The sequence below is a fragment of the Montipora capricornis genome, chromosome 11 (assembly GCF_036669925.1).
Source record: "Montipora capricornis isolate CH-2021 chromosome 11, ASM3666992v2, whole genome shotgun sequence".
NCBI classification, from domain to species: domain Eukaryota; kingdom Metazoa; phylum Cnidaria; class Anthozoa; order Scleractinia; family Acroporidae; genus Montipora; species Montipora capricornis.
In genome coordinates, this window is record NC_090893.1 from 6,185,710 (window position 1) to 6,201,633 (window position 15,924).

The 15,924-nt window shown below is 38.6% G+C and overlaps 2 protein-coding genes across 6 annotated transcripts in view; one reads left to right on the forward strand and one right to left on the reverse strand.

The window, feature by feature from the left end:
- LOC138024576 (N-sulphoglucosamine sulphohydrolase-like) overlaps window positions 1–7,330 on the reverse strand; it is a 21,732-nt gene extending 14,402 nt beyond the window's left edge. Inside the window, exons 1-4 of one of the 2 annotated variants that reach the window (XM_068871806.1) lie at window positions 6,970–7,330; window positions 4,287–4,438; window positions 2,906–3,092; window positions 1,196–2,118 (exon numbers count right to left, since the gene is read on the reverse strand). In XM_068871806.1, coding sequence (XP_068727907.1) covers window positions 1,196–2,118; window positions 2,906–3,092; window positions 4,287–4,438; window positions 6,970–7,231 — 1,524 coding nt within the window. In that variant the 5' untranslated portion in view covers window positions 7,232–7,330. The remainder of the gene's footprint in view (window positions 1–1,195; window positions 2,119–2,905; window positions 3,093–4,286; window positions 4,439–6,969) is intronic. The other variant, XM_068871807.1, reaches the window with a different exon arrangement.
- The window catches only part of LOC138024579 (S-methyl-5'-thioadenosine phosphorylase-like), an 8,995-nt gene continuing 390 nt past the window's right edge, over window positions 7,320–15,924 (forward strand). Inside the window, exons 1-7 of one of the 4 annotated variants that reach the window (XM_068871811.1) lie at window positions 7,343–7,382; window positions 8,799–8,875; window positions 10,209–10,295; window positions 10,377–10,435; window positions 11,463–11,733; window positions 13,090–13,329; window positions 15,025–15,147. In XM_068871811.1, the coding sequence (XP_068727912.1) occupies window positions 10,233–10,295; window positions 10,377–10,435; window positions 11,463–11,733; window positions 13,090–13,329; window positions 15,025–15,147 (756 nt within the window). In that variant the 5' untranslated portion in view covers window positions 7,343–7,382; window positions 8,799–8,875; window positions 10,209–10,232. Of the gene's footprint in view, window positions 7,383–8,798; window positions 8,876–10,208; window positions 10,296–10,376; window positions 10,436–11,462; window positions 11,734–13,089; window positions 13,330–15,024; window positions 15,148–15,924 lie in introns of all 4 variants that reach the window. The other 3 variants (XM_068871810.1, XM_068871812.1, XM_068871814.1) reach the window with 3 other exon arrangements.

A 15,924-nucleotide genomic window follows, 5' to 3' on the forward strand; every position in this document is an offset into this window, starting at 1 on the left:
TTAACCCATTGGCTCCTGGGGATTCCCCATTGACGAGTAAAATTGTCTGGCGTTAGACAGAGTAAAATTCTAAGTATAGCCGGTTCAGGCCGACTTGGGGAGTCAAAGGGTTAATTAATGATTTTTTTTTTTTTCAACTTCACAAATGCTAGTATCATCCAGTGGCGAAGAACTGTTCAATGCCTTTCATTTGCATGGTGACACATGGACATGCATGCATCCCTCATCATTTACATGTTAATTTTTTTACCCACTTACATCAGTTCATCAACAGTTTGGTGTGTTCCATTTCCAAAATGCAGGAGGAATCATTGCATTTTGATTAGATCAGTCAAGGCAGCTGGGCAAAACATAGCCACTTGTACACCATGATTAAAGGAGTCAAAATATGCAACGTTCATGCAAAAAAAAACCTGGGCTAAGTTAAAATACCAACTTGTAAAATTAGGTGCCTGTGCTTTAGAGTATATAAAGGCTTTTTCAACCTCAAATGATTCGTCCAAAGCAGAAGTCACAGTAAAAAAATAATTTTAACCGATTCACACCTCAAATGCCCTAGGACACTCCCCATTGACGAGAAAAATCCATTAAGTCTAACACTCAAGGGTGAACTCAATGGGTTAACAAAAAGTTATTGACAAATGACAAGTGTTCTTCGCACTTAGCTGGACAATGTAAGCAATTGCGCACTGTGAGAGTAAAGTGTCTTGCCCTAGTAGACACCTAAAAAATTCAGGTGGCTCCAGTGGGATTCAAATCCATGACCTCTGCAATGCCAGTGCAATTCTCTACCAACTTAGCTACGAAGCCACACACTTCATTCATCAAGTCATCTCACGGGAACAAATTGACCTGCTGCTAACTGTGTGACTTCATAGCTCAGTTGGTAGTACATTGTATCTCCATAGCATAGGTCATGCGTTCGAATCCTGAACTTTTCAGGTGTCTATAAAAAAGGCGACTATTTCTGAAATTGTCCAGTGATGAGCACGGAAAACTTCTCTCATTCATCAATAAACATTCTATTTCTTAGAACAATTCTCACTAAATGTACAAGTAATAACATAATCTACCTGAAGAGAGATACTCGGACATATTTAAATAACCTGGTATATATTTCCAAATTATCTCACTCAAAGCCTGAAAGTGATCACAGGTATTTTTTTCAAACTCCATTGTGCATAGAAAGACATACCCCTGATCTTGGATACCTTCCTTTATTCTCAAGCACACTACCTGGAGAGCAAATCCAAGGGTCATGTGTAATATTTTGCCAAACCTGCAGTTTTCTGTGCAACTCTTCAACCACATCTTGATAATCTGGTTCTCCAAACAGGTTTTTCAGTTCCTCTGGATCATTGCCCAAATCATAAAGCTCCCACTGATCACGATAATAATACTGGTCCAATGTGCGGAACCATTTTGTAGGCTTTCCCTCCTTTGTGCGATTCAAAAGGTCTTGATATGTAGGGGACACAAAAAAGTCCTGATCAATAGGAAATGGCATCTTGTAGTTGAGATTGTGGATCAGTTTGAAGGTCCTATTACGAACCACACGCATTGGGTAATACATCGTAACCTCGTGCAAATTGTGACTTGCAAAAACCACGTCCCAGCCTGATGATGGTTCTTTTTGCAGTAATGGTAGCACAGACCTCCCAGTTAATTTTACATCATTCTTTAAAATTTGGTAGCTAGGATAACTAATATCATACCAATCTAATACAGTTGGTACAATATCCAACAAGCTTACCATAGCATCACTTAATTCTCCCCAGCGTTCTTTTGCATAAGGTGATGAGACAAGGTAGGGCTCAGCCATACCAGGATCAAGGAGATTTGTGCGCCCTGTAGGAAACGGAATACCATTGTCTGAACTGTATATAACTAGTGTATTATCTTCAAAACCAGCCTTTTGTAGCTCATTCAAGATCAGTCCTATTCCTTGATCCAGACGACTTATTGTGGTGTATTGAGCAGCAATGTCCTCTCTTGCAGCAGGTGTGTCTTGTACAAAATATGGGACAATTACCTCATTAGGAGAGTAAAGAATGGGATTCCAATCTGGTATCAGACCCATGCCTGGTTCTCCACTTCCAAACTTTTCACAAAAGTTTCCTGTACAAATTGATTGGAACACAACTTAAGATTTACAAACTAAGTTAGCTGCAGGTGGTTGAAAAATTCATTCGCACTCTTTGCGAAGAAAGCAAAGTCGGCTAAGGAACCTAAAAAAGTTGCCAGACAAGCTATGCACTTGATAAAGTAAAAAAGTAAAGGAATGCTGAAATAACAAATTATTCAACTCTGGGTCACATCATTGTCAGTGGTAAAAATTTGATCCAACTGTATTACTTCTCAATTTCCTTTGTCTCCTAATTTTGTTACTCATGCTCCATTACTAAAAGGGTTAGAGGACAAAGGAAACAGAGACTATTTAACTTTTTGAATAAAACAATAAACATACTTGTTTGATTGGGTGTAATACTGTAATAATTTTATTTGGGTCAAGTCTTACTGTATATTGAAATCGAATCAAATGTTGGTTTTTGAGGAGAGGGGAAAACCAGAATACCCAGGTAAAATCTCCAAGCAGAGTAGAGAACCAATGAACTCAACCCACGTATTACACCAAATCCAGGAACCGAAACCTGGGACACGTTGATTATGATAGGAGGCAAGTGCCCTGACACCACTGCACAAGCCCTGCTTGTCTTTTAAGTAAATTATAGGATGATTTTACAAATGTACATGTATATTCATGTTGGTTGTTGATCATCCTGTTTCATTTGAAGCAGACCCTGAGCAATAAAATATGAGTAGAATTCTGCTTAAACAGGAGGTAGTGTGTATTGCTTTGCATGAATAAGTTCTTTTTACCCAGATGACCCAATAGTCAACCTACCGTATTCAGGATGGGTATGTCCACACCGATGAGGATCATGAAAGCCAATATACAGAAAGAATGGCCTGGTGTCATTCTGCGACCCTTGAAGGAACTTACGAGTCAACTCCCTGATGTAAGTGATATTACGACCAACTTGGAGTATGGAATGATGTTCTTCTGTAAAGGAAAATTCAAATGGGTAAACCTGCGAAAACAAGATAACATATTACTCAAAGTGTCTTAAGTTACCATTTAGGTACAGTCTGATTTCCAAAGAAAAGAGAAAATTGTGGTTTATGTTCTTCTCTCTAGGTCTAAGAACAATGTAAACATTAATAGAGCCTAACATAAGCTAGTCTCCTTTGCAGCTGTTTTTTGGATGTCATGCAATGCTCGTCGCGCGACACCACGCCCCAATAACGGCTGCAAAGGACACTAAACATAAGCCTAAAAATGTAATCAGTAATAGAGCCTAAGACAAATTTTCAACCAAACATCAAGGTTTATAATGCAACTTGCAAGAGATACTAGACTAAGTACAGTAAAAAAGGCAAGTATTTAATAACTTAATGAGAACTGAGAATAATAATAATATTATTGTTATACATTACTAAATGGTCACTTTCTCATACCCGGCTGAGCACAGTAAATCATCATCATCATCATAGTTATGAGGGCTCACCAGTATTGAATACTGTCAAGCAATTAAAATTACGAACCTTAATAACTATGTTCAATCAACCAGTAAACCAACACTTACACAGTATAAAATGATAAAATGATGATGATGCATCTGAAAGCAACTCTTAAGACACTAGTATCATGTCAAAAGAACGTGACCTTGCATTTGACACTGACCAATAATTATGTAATAATGTAACTGTTGAAAAGGGTTTGGGCTTTTTCAACAGTTACATTATTACGTTAGTCTACATTTTACACTGACCGTTTTTACAAAGCCATTCAATCTGGACTCCCATTGAAGCATGGAGGTTTGTCTTAATATTTTGTTTCCGAGTCATCAGAAACTTACATGTATTAGGTCAAACAAAAGTTGAAGTAAATGACATGACAATTAATCAAAATCATCATCACCACTTCATTGAAGTCTCAAGGTGGTAATTAGTCAAGCACAAGAGCCCTAGTAATTCTGGGAACTGAATCAAATTGGCTCAAATTAAAACAGACAAAATTGAATGATGGGTTTTTTTCTGAAAGAAGAAAACTGAAGTAACAGTGGAAAAAACCCTTCACATCATAGTAGAGAGACACACTAGCTAAAACAACGAAAAAATATTAGGCTTGATTTTCCTGGAAAGGTTTTCCTTTATCAGCAAACTGTTTCTGTCCTGAAATACATACATCTTTCACTCAAATATACGTCTTGTAATTTGCTTACTGTCTCAGGCCCCACATGTTTCTTTCCAATGATTCCAGTTCGCACATTTGCCTCTTGCAACAACAAAGGCAGACTCCTGACATCATCAAAGGAGTTAAAGTGATGGACATCTTGGTGAAGTCCATACATGCCATTCTGGTGTTGTGGGAGGCCTGATAAAAATTGCCAAAAAACACTGCAATCAACTCCATAATTATTCTTTGCACAACTCCCGATGCATGACCCACCCAACAACATAGTGTCTCTTTTTATATTCTGTCTGCGCAAGCTTGGGGCAACTACACAAAATATGCTGCACAGTTTCATCATGACTACCACACATTTTGGTTTTCGATTCTGGCTTTTACAGCGTTTGTTCTTAGTGCCTGGTGTCTTGCGTGACTGCACTAATCACGGTAGCCTCGCAGCTCCTACAAGGTCTCACCTGATTGGAGACCACCCTTGAGGTTTAACAAAAGAACAAATAACAGAAACAATGGCCCTTTTGTTTTAGGCCTAGGGTAACAGAAACAATGGCCCTTTTGTTTTAGGCCTAGGGTCCATTGTTTCTGTTATTTGTTCTTTTGTTAAACCTCAAGGGTGGTCTCCAATCAGGTGAGACCTTGTAAGAGCTGCGAGGTGACCCACTTATCACCCTCCTTGTATTTCATGGAGTGCATCATTTCACAAATGATGCCACTTTAAGAAAACAATAGTTGCACATAATTATCCTGAGAGTTGCTCCAGGCCTCAGTTGTTCAAAAGGTGGATGACGCTATCCACCCAATAAATCACTGTCCAGCGGATAAACACTAGCAAAACCAATCAAGTTATCCTGTGTATAGTGATTTATTCAGTGGATAACGCAATCCACCCTTCTAATACAACCGGGGCCAGGTGCACAGGAGTGGGTATTCTTTAGGAGACCTATATTCCATGTGCTACCTGGCCCCAGTTGTTCAAAGGGTGGATAGCACTATTCACTAGATAACTCCATTGGTTTTGCAATTGTTTATCTGCTGTATAGTGATTTATCCAGTGGATAACGTTATCCACCTTTTGAACAACCGAGGTCTGAAGCCTAAGGTGCCTTGATTTCCCAATGGGGAGACTTATCACCCTGTGTGTTGCTTCCCTTATTATCCTCCCTTATATTGGTAAATTTATACACTGAAAAATTTTCCAGTATGATTGGCAAAGAGAAATGCAGTTTTTAGGAAACAAAGTGTAGAAAAGAATAAAGCATTAATTCGGTGTAAAAAGAGGTACCGGTAACAACCAAGCATTTTGACTGGTCAATGATTGAAGAAACTCACAGATAGATAATCAAATGCCTGCCTAGTTGGCTGCTGCTAAATTTGGATATGTGATACCCGTGAGTTGCCTCTGCATGATGAGTGTTAAGTATTTATGAGCCAATGAGTCATGAGTCAATGGGTCAATGAGTCAACAAGTTAGTGCAGTTAATTAAACCATAAAATGAAAGCTAAAATTTCAGAGAATGCTTAGGCCTAATCACTGAAACAAGGGCTTAGGCTTAATCAACAAATTATTGCTATATTGAGTGTGAGTCTCATTGACTCATTGACTCATTTGACTCATAAAACATGCGTTCTCCTGCATAATTACGATAACTTATTTCAAAATTGGGTGGGGCCTTCTTCCTGAAGCCCTTACCCTACTTCAGCACAGGTGCCCCAAGCTCAGTGTGAGGGAAAAGCCAACAAAAATGTAAACATTTGTATAGGAATCTCAATAAACGACCTGAGAAGATAATTTTACAAAAAAGTTCTCAATTAAAAAGCCTAAACTTATTGCCATTGTGGGTCGCTTCCTTCCTGTGTATTTTTTTTCCAGATTCAATGCGAATTGAGCCATTATCAGTTCCTTGGTTGTCAACGGTTATAATAAAATGTAACTGTGTCAGGGATGACAAATAAAGACTAACAATGACTTGTTACCATTAGCCACAAACAAAGACTGGTTACCAATAAGGTTATGCTTTTTAATTGAGAATTTTCTTCACAAAATTATCTTCTCAGGACTTTTATCAGGATCCCATACAAATCCTTGTATTTTTGTCGGCTTTCCCTCACACTGAGCTTGGGGCACCTGTGATTTCAGACCAAAATCTACGATTTTCCCTACCCTACTTCAGACCTGACGAAAAATTTGATACCCTGTTTCAGACAAATTTCAGCTGTTACATGGTTGGTGTAACAATTTACAATGGGCTTTTGTTGATGGTGTTATCGCCTAATGATGATGAAGTAGCTTCCTCTAAAAATACATACCTAATGCAAGACTTAAGTGCACAAACCATAGCTAATATTTCAGACCAAAATGGTCAAAATCGATACCCTATTGCAGACTTAAGAATGGTTAAAAGAGCATACCCTTTGGTGCCGCTCATACCTATATAGCCCATATAAGGGAGTAAACCCCCACCCCCTGGAAATTATCAACAAGAAATCACATGATTTTTCTTGCACACATTTTTCCCAGGCCAATACATTGCACTCACCCATTTGAAAAAAATTACTCGTGCTTATTTATTCCAAATTGCACTCGAAGTCGTGATTATCTATACATATTTAGTTTCATCTACCTTACAATCAAATCTGGGATCTGAGGGGAGCGACGCTTTTAAAGACATCGTATTGTTGGCAACAATCGATATCGATGTTGTTTATGAATTATTTACCTGTTAATATGGTTGATCTGCTTGGTGAACAGCTACTCACGGAGGTGAACGCGTTCCCAAATATCACGCTTCGTTTTGCAAGTGCGTTGAGGTTCGGTGTTTTGCACACGGTGTTGTTGTAAACTTGAGTTTCAAAGCCTGCATCGTCGCCGATTATGACTAAAACATTCTTTCGCTCATTTCCATCAGATATCACTAAGGCGCAAGCCGTAAAAATGTAAAGAACAGCAGTTAAAAGGAATCCCCCTGAGGAGTAAGCCATTTCAGGTTGTTGTCTTGTGATTTAAATCCCAGTCTCCCATGGCAGCAGTTCCGGTTGTTCATGGAACGCCTTGGTATATTGACTTTGCTCGCGTGGGAACACTATTCGCAGCGTGGCACTCAAAATCGCAACTATGGCTCAAAAAGTTAAGGTAAAAAAAGAAGTTTCTTTATTATAGTATTTAGGGCTTGCATAAGATTGACGTAAGATATGCAACTTGGATTATCGTTGTTTCCACTTCATACTGCTTTAATACATTACGTTATACAGTCTGTTGTCCTGCCACTTTTTGTAGCGGGCTACCACTTCTAAATAGCTCAAAGGAAATTTCTGCATTTCCTTTTTTTCTAAATTACAGCTAAGTATATATCTTCACAGCTAAGTATATTTTAAATAATGCCACTTTACGCAAGAGTATTAAGCAAAGCGGTCAGTCTAAAACGTGCAGACTGCAGACCCAGGGGTAAAATGCAGACTGAGGTTATAAGTATAACGTAACTGTTGAAAAAGCCCAAACCCCTTAGAAATGCTAACCTTAGGCCTATTTAGGCCTAAAACAATATTTAGGCTTAACTGTTAGCATTTCTAATGGGTTTGGGCTTTTTCAACAGTTAAATTATAACCTCAGTCTGCATTTTACCCCTGGTCTGCAGTCTGTGTTTTACACTGACCGATAAGTAAAGTGATCCTTGCATTTATCTACCATGGACAATAATAATAACATTCTTGTCTCTAAGGCATCATTAATTTTTTGAAAGGGGGTAAGGGAGTTGGCCAGAGGAATCAATATGAGCATGAAGGTAAAATTTCCGGCCCTCTCTTTACATTTTTGTCAACAAGATGTGTCCCTCCCCTGTGAAAGGGCTAAATTTATGGTATCCCCCTCCTCCAACCAAAAAATGTTTGTATTCATGGTTACACAATCCTGTGTTCCTTCAGACACACCTGTTGGTTAGAAAAAAGGCAACCTTCAATCGGCCACTCTTCTGCCGTAATGGTTTTCCCTATCTAGCCCAAGTTGTCTGTCTTGGACCAACAAAGCACTTGGGAAACCATCGAAAAAGAAATCGCAGGGCTAGATTCCCTCTCCAAAAGTTGAAAGATTAGAGGCATTTATGGAACTTCTACTAAGTTTTTGAAGGCAGTTTGGCCCTTCTGCAAGCAATTCAGATAGTTATTTTCAGAAACCAGTTCATGACGGAGCGAAGCCAACAATACGAGACCAATGTAGGTGGGGACAATATGCAACAGATAGTCAGAACGGAAAATGCAAAACTAGCAAGAGTTCTGCTTAAATTATCTAGAGTAAACAGTGACAGTATATGGATATAGCTATTGCGAAAGCAGGCATTTTGTTGATGGATTAGTAAGATTATCAAGGAGGGAGACAAAGGCTTTGTAAAAGACAGTTACAATCAGATAAGTGATTCTCTGAAGTTGCTAATAAAAGCCTAATTTAGTATATTTCTGATTCCCTACCAGCAAGCCTGGTCTTGTCTGAAAGTGACAGCACTAGTGACTGTAACATTCACCAGCCTGCATTAACCAAACTTTAGTTGTTTTACAGAGCTAAAGACATTGTTTTTGTGTTTTGTGTCAAGTTTAATGGGGATCTAACAATGAAAGCAGTTGATTTGCCAAGGGGTATGTTTATGAAAATGCAGACATGAGCTTAATTTAGGACAGTCGCAAATGTTCATTTAAACTAGCACTATAATTTCATGAGTTCAGAGAAACCTGTATTTATAAGATGAAAAAATAAAGTGACCCCTCCCCCCCTCCCATATTAGGGACCTTAAGATCTACGACGCCGACGTCGACGAAAACGTCACCTCAAAATAGAACTTTGCTCTCGTAAAAGTCTTTCGCGGTTATTCCATCTTGTTCACGTCGTACAATGTGGGCAAAGTATCCTAAAAATAAATTGGTACGAGCGGTTTCAGACTGAAAATAGAGAATGAAAAATTCGCTGTTGCATGCTCACGTTGTCGCCAAAACCTAAAATTTAGTGATTTCACGTCGTCGTCACCCAGAGAACCGCACAAATGTGAGCTTAAATCCGTGCTGCACGTGCAGCACGATTATTTATGCTCTTTTAACCAATGATATCATTGCTTTGTGGCGTTTCGTCGACGTCATCGTCGTGGATCTTAAGCTCCCTATTGTGTCAAAGTTATGGTGATCCTTTTTTGGTTGAGAAAAAATTTAATTACCGGTACCCTCCGCTGAATTCCTCTAGCCCACCCCCTCTTCTAAATAATGAATGCTCCCTTATAGATACCAGAAAAATTCAGGTGAGCCCGACAAATCTGATTGACTTCATGGCTCAGTTGGTTGGGCATTGTACCAGCATCACATAGGTCATAGGCTCAAATCCTGTTGAAGCCACATGAATTTTTTCAGGAATTTTTCTTTTCGTATCCTTGAAAATATGTTAAAGGACACTTTTTCAAAGCAAGGGGATCACAGTTTCACAAATGACTTTTCAGGCCCGAAAAGCTTTCTGGACTTTTGAGAAACAGGCCCCAGTTTTCGGAAGTGGTTTGTTTTCATTTGAAGAATGATCTGCTCGCAATTTTTTTAAATATTGATTGTTGGTGTTATTTGCACTTCATGGCACTTGTTGTAGTGCCAGAGAAAGGTTTGCCTGACTCTATCTTTGGATTTGTTTGATCATTGAGTCCCCAATTTAAAATATAGTTTGTTGTTATTTCATAACTTCACCACTGTGCCTACATTAAGGGTTGAAAGGCTGTTCAAAGCATATTCCTGGCTTGCATATCTCACAACACCTGATTTGATTGATTGAGATGTGAAAGGAGTTATTTCGCAGAACTTCTGCCATTGGCTTTTGGTCAAGTATGACAAAGCTCTCTAGTCAGTAAATTATTATTAGTGCATTCATTTGATCTATCAGCTAGATATTGTGCAGCTCTGTAGGATTTCATTTATTTATTAACTTCCTTTTAATTTACAGATTGGAATAATTGGTGGAACTGGAATGTGTGACCCTGAAATCTTGAAAAACAAGGAAGAAAAGCAAGTTTCAACACCTTATGGTGAGGTATGCACTGACAATACCTGAGTGCTCTCACTGTGCGGTATTGCAACTAACCACTGTGCCAAGTAACTTTTTATTTTTAAGCCATCAGATGTGTTGGTCCTTGGAAAAATTGCCGGAGTGGATTGTGTTGTGCTTGCAAGGTGTGTGTATCTCCAGCCAAAGAATCAGTTGAATCTTCCTGTTCATGTTGAACATGTTATGAGAGGGTGCCACAGGGTTATGGTTCAAGTAATTCGGCCATTTTTAAATTATTGTAACCATTTTTTATTAATCTATTTTTGGGCACATTTTGTAAAAGAATATGGATTGGTACAAGAAGATGAAAGTTTTGCAGAAATTAGAAAAGTACCGTAAGAATGTATTTTCATTTGTTGTGTTAGTCGCCACCATTTGCATTTTGCATGCTGACTTGTTCCTTCTCAGGACTTTTTTTTTTGCACTGCCTGGCATTGTTTTTCAATCTTCATAGGAACTTCATGCATTTCGTAAGACCGAGACAGTGTTTTATGACACAAAATCACATCATCAGCTTACACCAATTACTCGACTGTTGAACTGCTGCCTCAAAAATGTGTGTGCTCGATCCTCGATCACCACCTTTGACATGGACATGGAAACAGCAAATCGCCACCCAAGTACTCAAAATTCAGGCATCTTTTGTTTTTCATGAATGAAAGTTTCCCGATCCATGGCTTGTGTTCTGTTCTAATGTCTCTCGTGTTATTTGGAAACTTTGGGGTAATTTCCAAGGAAAATTAGGCGGCGAGTAATAGCTGGCGAAGTTTGCTGGCAGTCGGATGACTTATTAAAAACCCTGATGTCCCCTTAACTCTCTGAGTTCTTGTCAGTGGAGGCTGTTTCAAGGATGAATGTGTTTTAATTGATAATAAATTTTTATTAGTGTATTTGTAATCCCAACAAAAAACATAACTACTTAATGATCAAGACAAAATTGAGTTTTCCTATATTGGTTGGGCATATGATTGTGTCACAGGTAAAAATTTTTAATGCAGCCTTAAAGAACGAAAAGAGAGAAAGGTTTATTGTAAAATTGTTGCCTGTTTTTTTAGCAATTTATTTCATTGCAAGCAAAATTTGTTGGTCACCTCCTTTTTCCATTTAGCCTTCAACTTATTGTTTCTAACTGAGTCAGTTTTCATTTCACAGACATGGAAGGAAACATGAAATCATGCCATCACATATCAACTATCGAGCAAACATTTATGCACTCAAAGAGGAAGGTTGTTCTCATGTTGTTGTGACAACAGCTTGCGGATCTTTAAGAGAAGAATACAAGCCAGGGGATCTTGTTTTCCCAGACCAGTTTATAGATCGAACACATAAGAGGGAGTCCACATTTTATGATGGGAAACACGGAAGTCCTGCAGGGATCTGTCATATGCCTATGCATGAAGCCTACTGTAGTGAGACCAGAAAGGTTCGTAAATGGCCCTTTGAATCAAGCTGGTTGCATGCATGACCTGTAATTTGCAATATTTGTTGCTAAAACCTGTTAAAGTTTACAAAGGGGAGGGTCAGGTTTCAATGTACAAATAACATTGGCTAGTTGTAGACACAGATTACATAATGTATCAGACAAGCCCATTTGAAAACATGAGGATTCATTGCTTGTGTTTGGCAAAAAATCGAAATTTGCACATTTGGAAATCAAAGAAATTAAGTTATGGCACACAGATCCTTCGTGCTTTATGTCTGTTAAAACTTGTATTGTTAAGATATCAGCCTGGTAATTTGTATGGTAGTATTTTAAGCTAATAATTTCCTTTCTCTGAAAATTAAAGTTTTGAAACGGGCTCAATATATGTATGTGGGGCGTTACTAGACCATGAAACAACAAGAGGAAACACCAATTTGAAAACATTATGTATTACCCCACCACGCATTGCATACTAACCGACAAAGGTTGGCTTTTCAGATTAATTATTATTATTATTATTATTATTATTATTATTATTATTGTTACATAGGATCTATTTTCAAACCGAATAAAGCATTAATAATTGAGAAATCCTAGAGAGGCAACATTAATTGGCACACCTCTATCCTGAACTTAAGACAAAATACTTACTCCGTCAACAAACAGAAATCAAAGAAAGCTATAGACCGTATTCATAAATGGCGGCCAAGAAATTATTATTCTTTTGTCTTTATGCTAAAATTGTCCTCACTAACCTCACTTTGGAGCAAAAATTCTTTTAAATTTTGTTTGTGCTAACAAGGCTAGTGAGGATGAGATAAAAGGAATGACTACATAGGAGCCATAGACCTAATCGGCTAACTCAATGTTGTACCCAATTCAAATCTCCCGGGACTAAGATTCTTTGTGTATTGTATTTGCATGATAATGTAGCATTCATATTTAAATGATATGGAAATACCTGGAACAAAACGTTTTATTCCCAAAGGGTTTGAATTGGGTACAACATTGAGTTAGCCAATTAGGTCTATTTATGAATACGGTCTATAGGTACCTCAGTAAGGGCTGAGCACCATCAACCTAAAAACAGGAAGTCCAACCTTCATGCTGCACTGCAGATGATTTTTGACATAACCAAATTAAGTAATGCAACAGCAACATTAAGCAAGCATTACACACTTCATGGCCTCTCTGTATAAATAAATTTGGCTTGAAAAATCAAATCTATTATTATCACTGGGCTACAATAATATTAGTAGTAAGGTGGAAAGTTAATGCCAAGCTTCCTTCAGTATCATTTAGTACAAACTTTCTAAATTTTAATATAACTTTGCTCTGTATTTTATGTTTTTCCAGGTTTTAATTGAGGTTGCCAAGGAACTGAATTTGACTTATCATAGTTCAGGCACAAATGTTGTCATAGAAGGGCCACGCTTCTCATCAAAAGCTGAAAGCAAAATGTTTCAGTTGTGGGGAGGAGACATCATCAATATGACTGCTGTCCCAGAAGTTGTCCTTGCAAATGAAGCTGGACTTTGCTATGCGGCAATTGCTATGGTCACTGACTATGACTGTTGGAGAGAGGATCATGATCCGGTCAGTGGTGGGATTATGGCACGGGGCAGGGGATGGTGGTTGTCACTTTTCATCCCTTAACCAATTGACTCCTAGGAGTGAGAGTTACGGGTAACCCTTTAAGCCCCGAGGGGGCCCCTGTTGATGAGCAAAATCGTCTGGCGTTAGACAGAGTAAAATCTGTAAATGGCACTATTGGGGCTTAAAGCCCTTGGTTGGAACCCACAGGAAAGTAGGCGGAGAGGGAGACCGCATAACAGCTGGAGGAGAGACACAGACCATACCATCCAGTCAAGAGGTCTATCATACATAGTCTTGGCATCAGCTTGAACGCCTGTCCAGGGACAGAGGGGACTGGAGGGACTTTGTCAGTGGCCTATGTTCAGCAACTAGAATAGGAAATTTGTATGTGTTGATTGTGTTGTTCATTGTGAAGTGTGTATTGTTGCGTGTATGCGTTGTAATACTGTCTAAGTGTTAACTAGTATGCCGTAATTATTCCCTGTAGTCTTTTTTGCATGTTTGTTTGTAGGTATATGAGTTTGTTTCGGCGTTATTACGCATAACTCTCTTTTTCCAAGTTCGGTCGTTGCATTAGTTATATCCGCCCTTGTAGGTTTTACATTTGCGTTAGCTTTTTTTTTTGTCCGTTCTGGGCAGCCTTCTGGCAATTCGCACCACAGTTTGAAAGTATTTGTTTTGTGTTTTCTGTTGCGCTTTTCTGTCCATTACCTTTAGAATAATTTACGTAGTCGTTTATCTTATCTTTTTTTTTTGTTGAATCGCACGCAGTTGCAAGTAATAAGTAGCATATCCTAAACGTGGTGGTTTTTTTTTGGAGCAACAAGGAGCTGTGACCGTTCAGCCTATGTTCTGAGATGGAACAATAAAGGCTTCAGATCAGATCAGATTGGGGCTTAAAGGGTTAATAGATTTTACTCTGTCTAACTCCAGACTATTTTACTCATCGATGCAGGGTGATTCAGGAGTCTATGGGTTAATACCAAATGGATGCCCTATTGAACTGTTGAGCATTTAAGCCAACTGCAAGGAGTAGTCTTGGGCTTATAAGGGATGAACAGGCCTATAGCTTTTGAATGAAATGTTACATAATTGAATACCCTTTCTCAGTATTGCCAGTTCATTAGGTCTTTTAGTTCTTTCAGTGTTTGCTGGTCACCCTTTGTTACCATGGAAGGGTTATGTTTTTTGCAAACGTTGGCTGTGTAGCACTTATATTTCAACAGACTTAACTGATTAGAATGTATTGTGAAGTGCTAGTTTTCTACCCCATATGAACCATGTGAGTGTTAGCCCCACTGATGGAAATGGGCCCACACAAGGACAGAGAAAAACTCTTTCCAGGGTGGGAATTGAACCCACAACCTTCGGGTTAGATCACCTCTGCTCTACTGTTCCGTTCCCACGGCCTGCTCCTGTCTGACCTTGTAGCTCAGTTATCTTTGTTACCATGGGCTATCAGTTGCTTTTTTCTCTGACATTTGGCACATGTGCTTCAGAAATGTATAATATTGTTCACCCTTAGCAAACTGTTCTTGTAGTAAAAATAATATTTCAGTGTTGAAGAATTTTGTTACAGTGTTCTTGGTTCTAATGTGAAGTTTCATAGCTGTTGATCTCCCTCCCCAAGCCCCCCCTCCCCCCTTCCTTTGCTATGTACCTGTACCTGAGATGAGCTATTCTCTGTTATTTCAGGTCAGTGTTGACCAAGTAATAGCCACATTAAAGAATAATGTTGCAAATGCAAAGAAACTTCTTTTGGAGGCCATTCCACGTATTGCCTCAATGGAATGGAAAGACAGTACAGATGGACGACAGGTTAATTTGTTTATTTATTTTTTTATAAGATGGCATAATTTGCCATGATTTTCTCTTTAAAAGAACATTTTACTGAATCCGAAGCTCGTGACCTTGAAGCATTTAACTCTGGTTCAAAGGTGGAGTTTTTTATTTTAAAAATTTTCTTATCTGGATGTAACGTAGCTTGCACATTTTCCCACATGTGCAGATTCAATGTTATTTTTGTCCATATTTGGGCATAAAATTGGTGTCCTAGAATCTCCAGCTTTGTTCCAAGGAAAAGAGTTGCAAGTTACATGCTTCAAGGTCATGTCACTGCTTCTGACTGAATGCATTACTTGTCTCAGCTACTGCAATTACGCTGTATTAGTCTCTAAAGCTATAATTTGATGGGACAAGGCATTTTTCCTTAGAGTTCAAAAAACCATCCCTTTTTGTGGGAATATCCAGGCCTTGTACATTTATGTAAAGGAACAGCCCTTAAATTAAGTCAGTATGCATTATACTGGGGCAACAACCCATTCTTAATCAGCTGTGCAAACTGTTATATCAGTAATTTAATATGGACAGGTCTTAAGGCAGAAGAAGTAGACAGGGAAGGGTACAGTGTAGATAATTAGTCCATGGGGAGAGATCTCAGAATTTAGGAAGTCCAAGTTGTTGTCTAGATACACCCAACACGAAGTGTCCCTTTAAGTCTAGGCAATTGCTACCTATTTTCAACAACAAGGTAAGGATAAAGATTAGCATTATTTTTAGCTTAGTGTAAATGCTGCAGTTAATCTTTACTTAAAG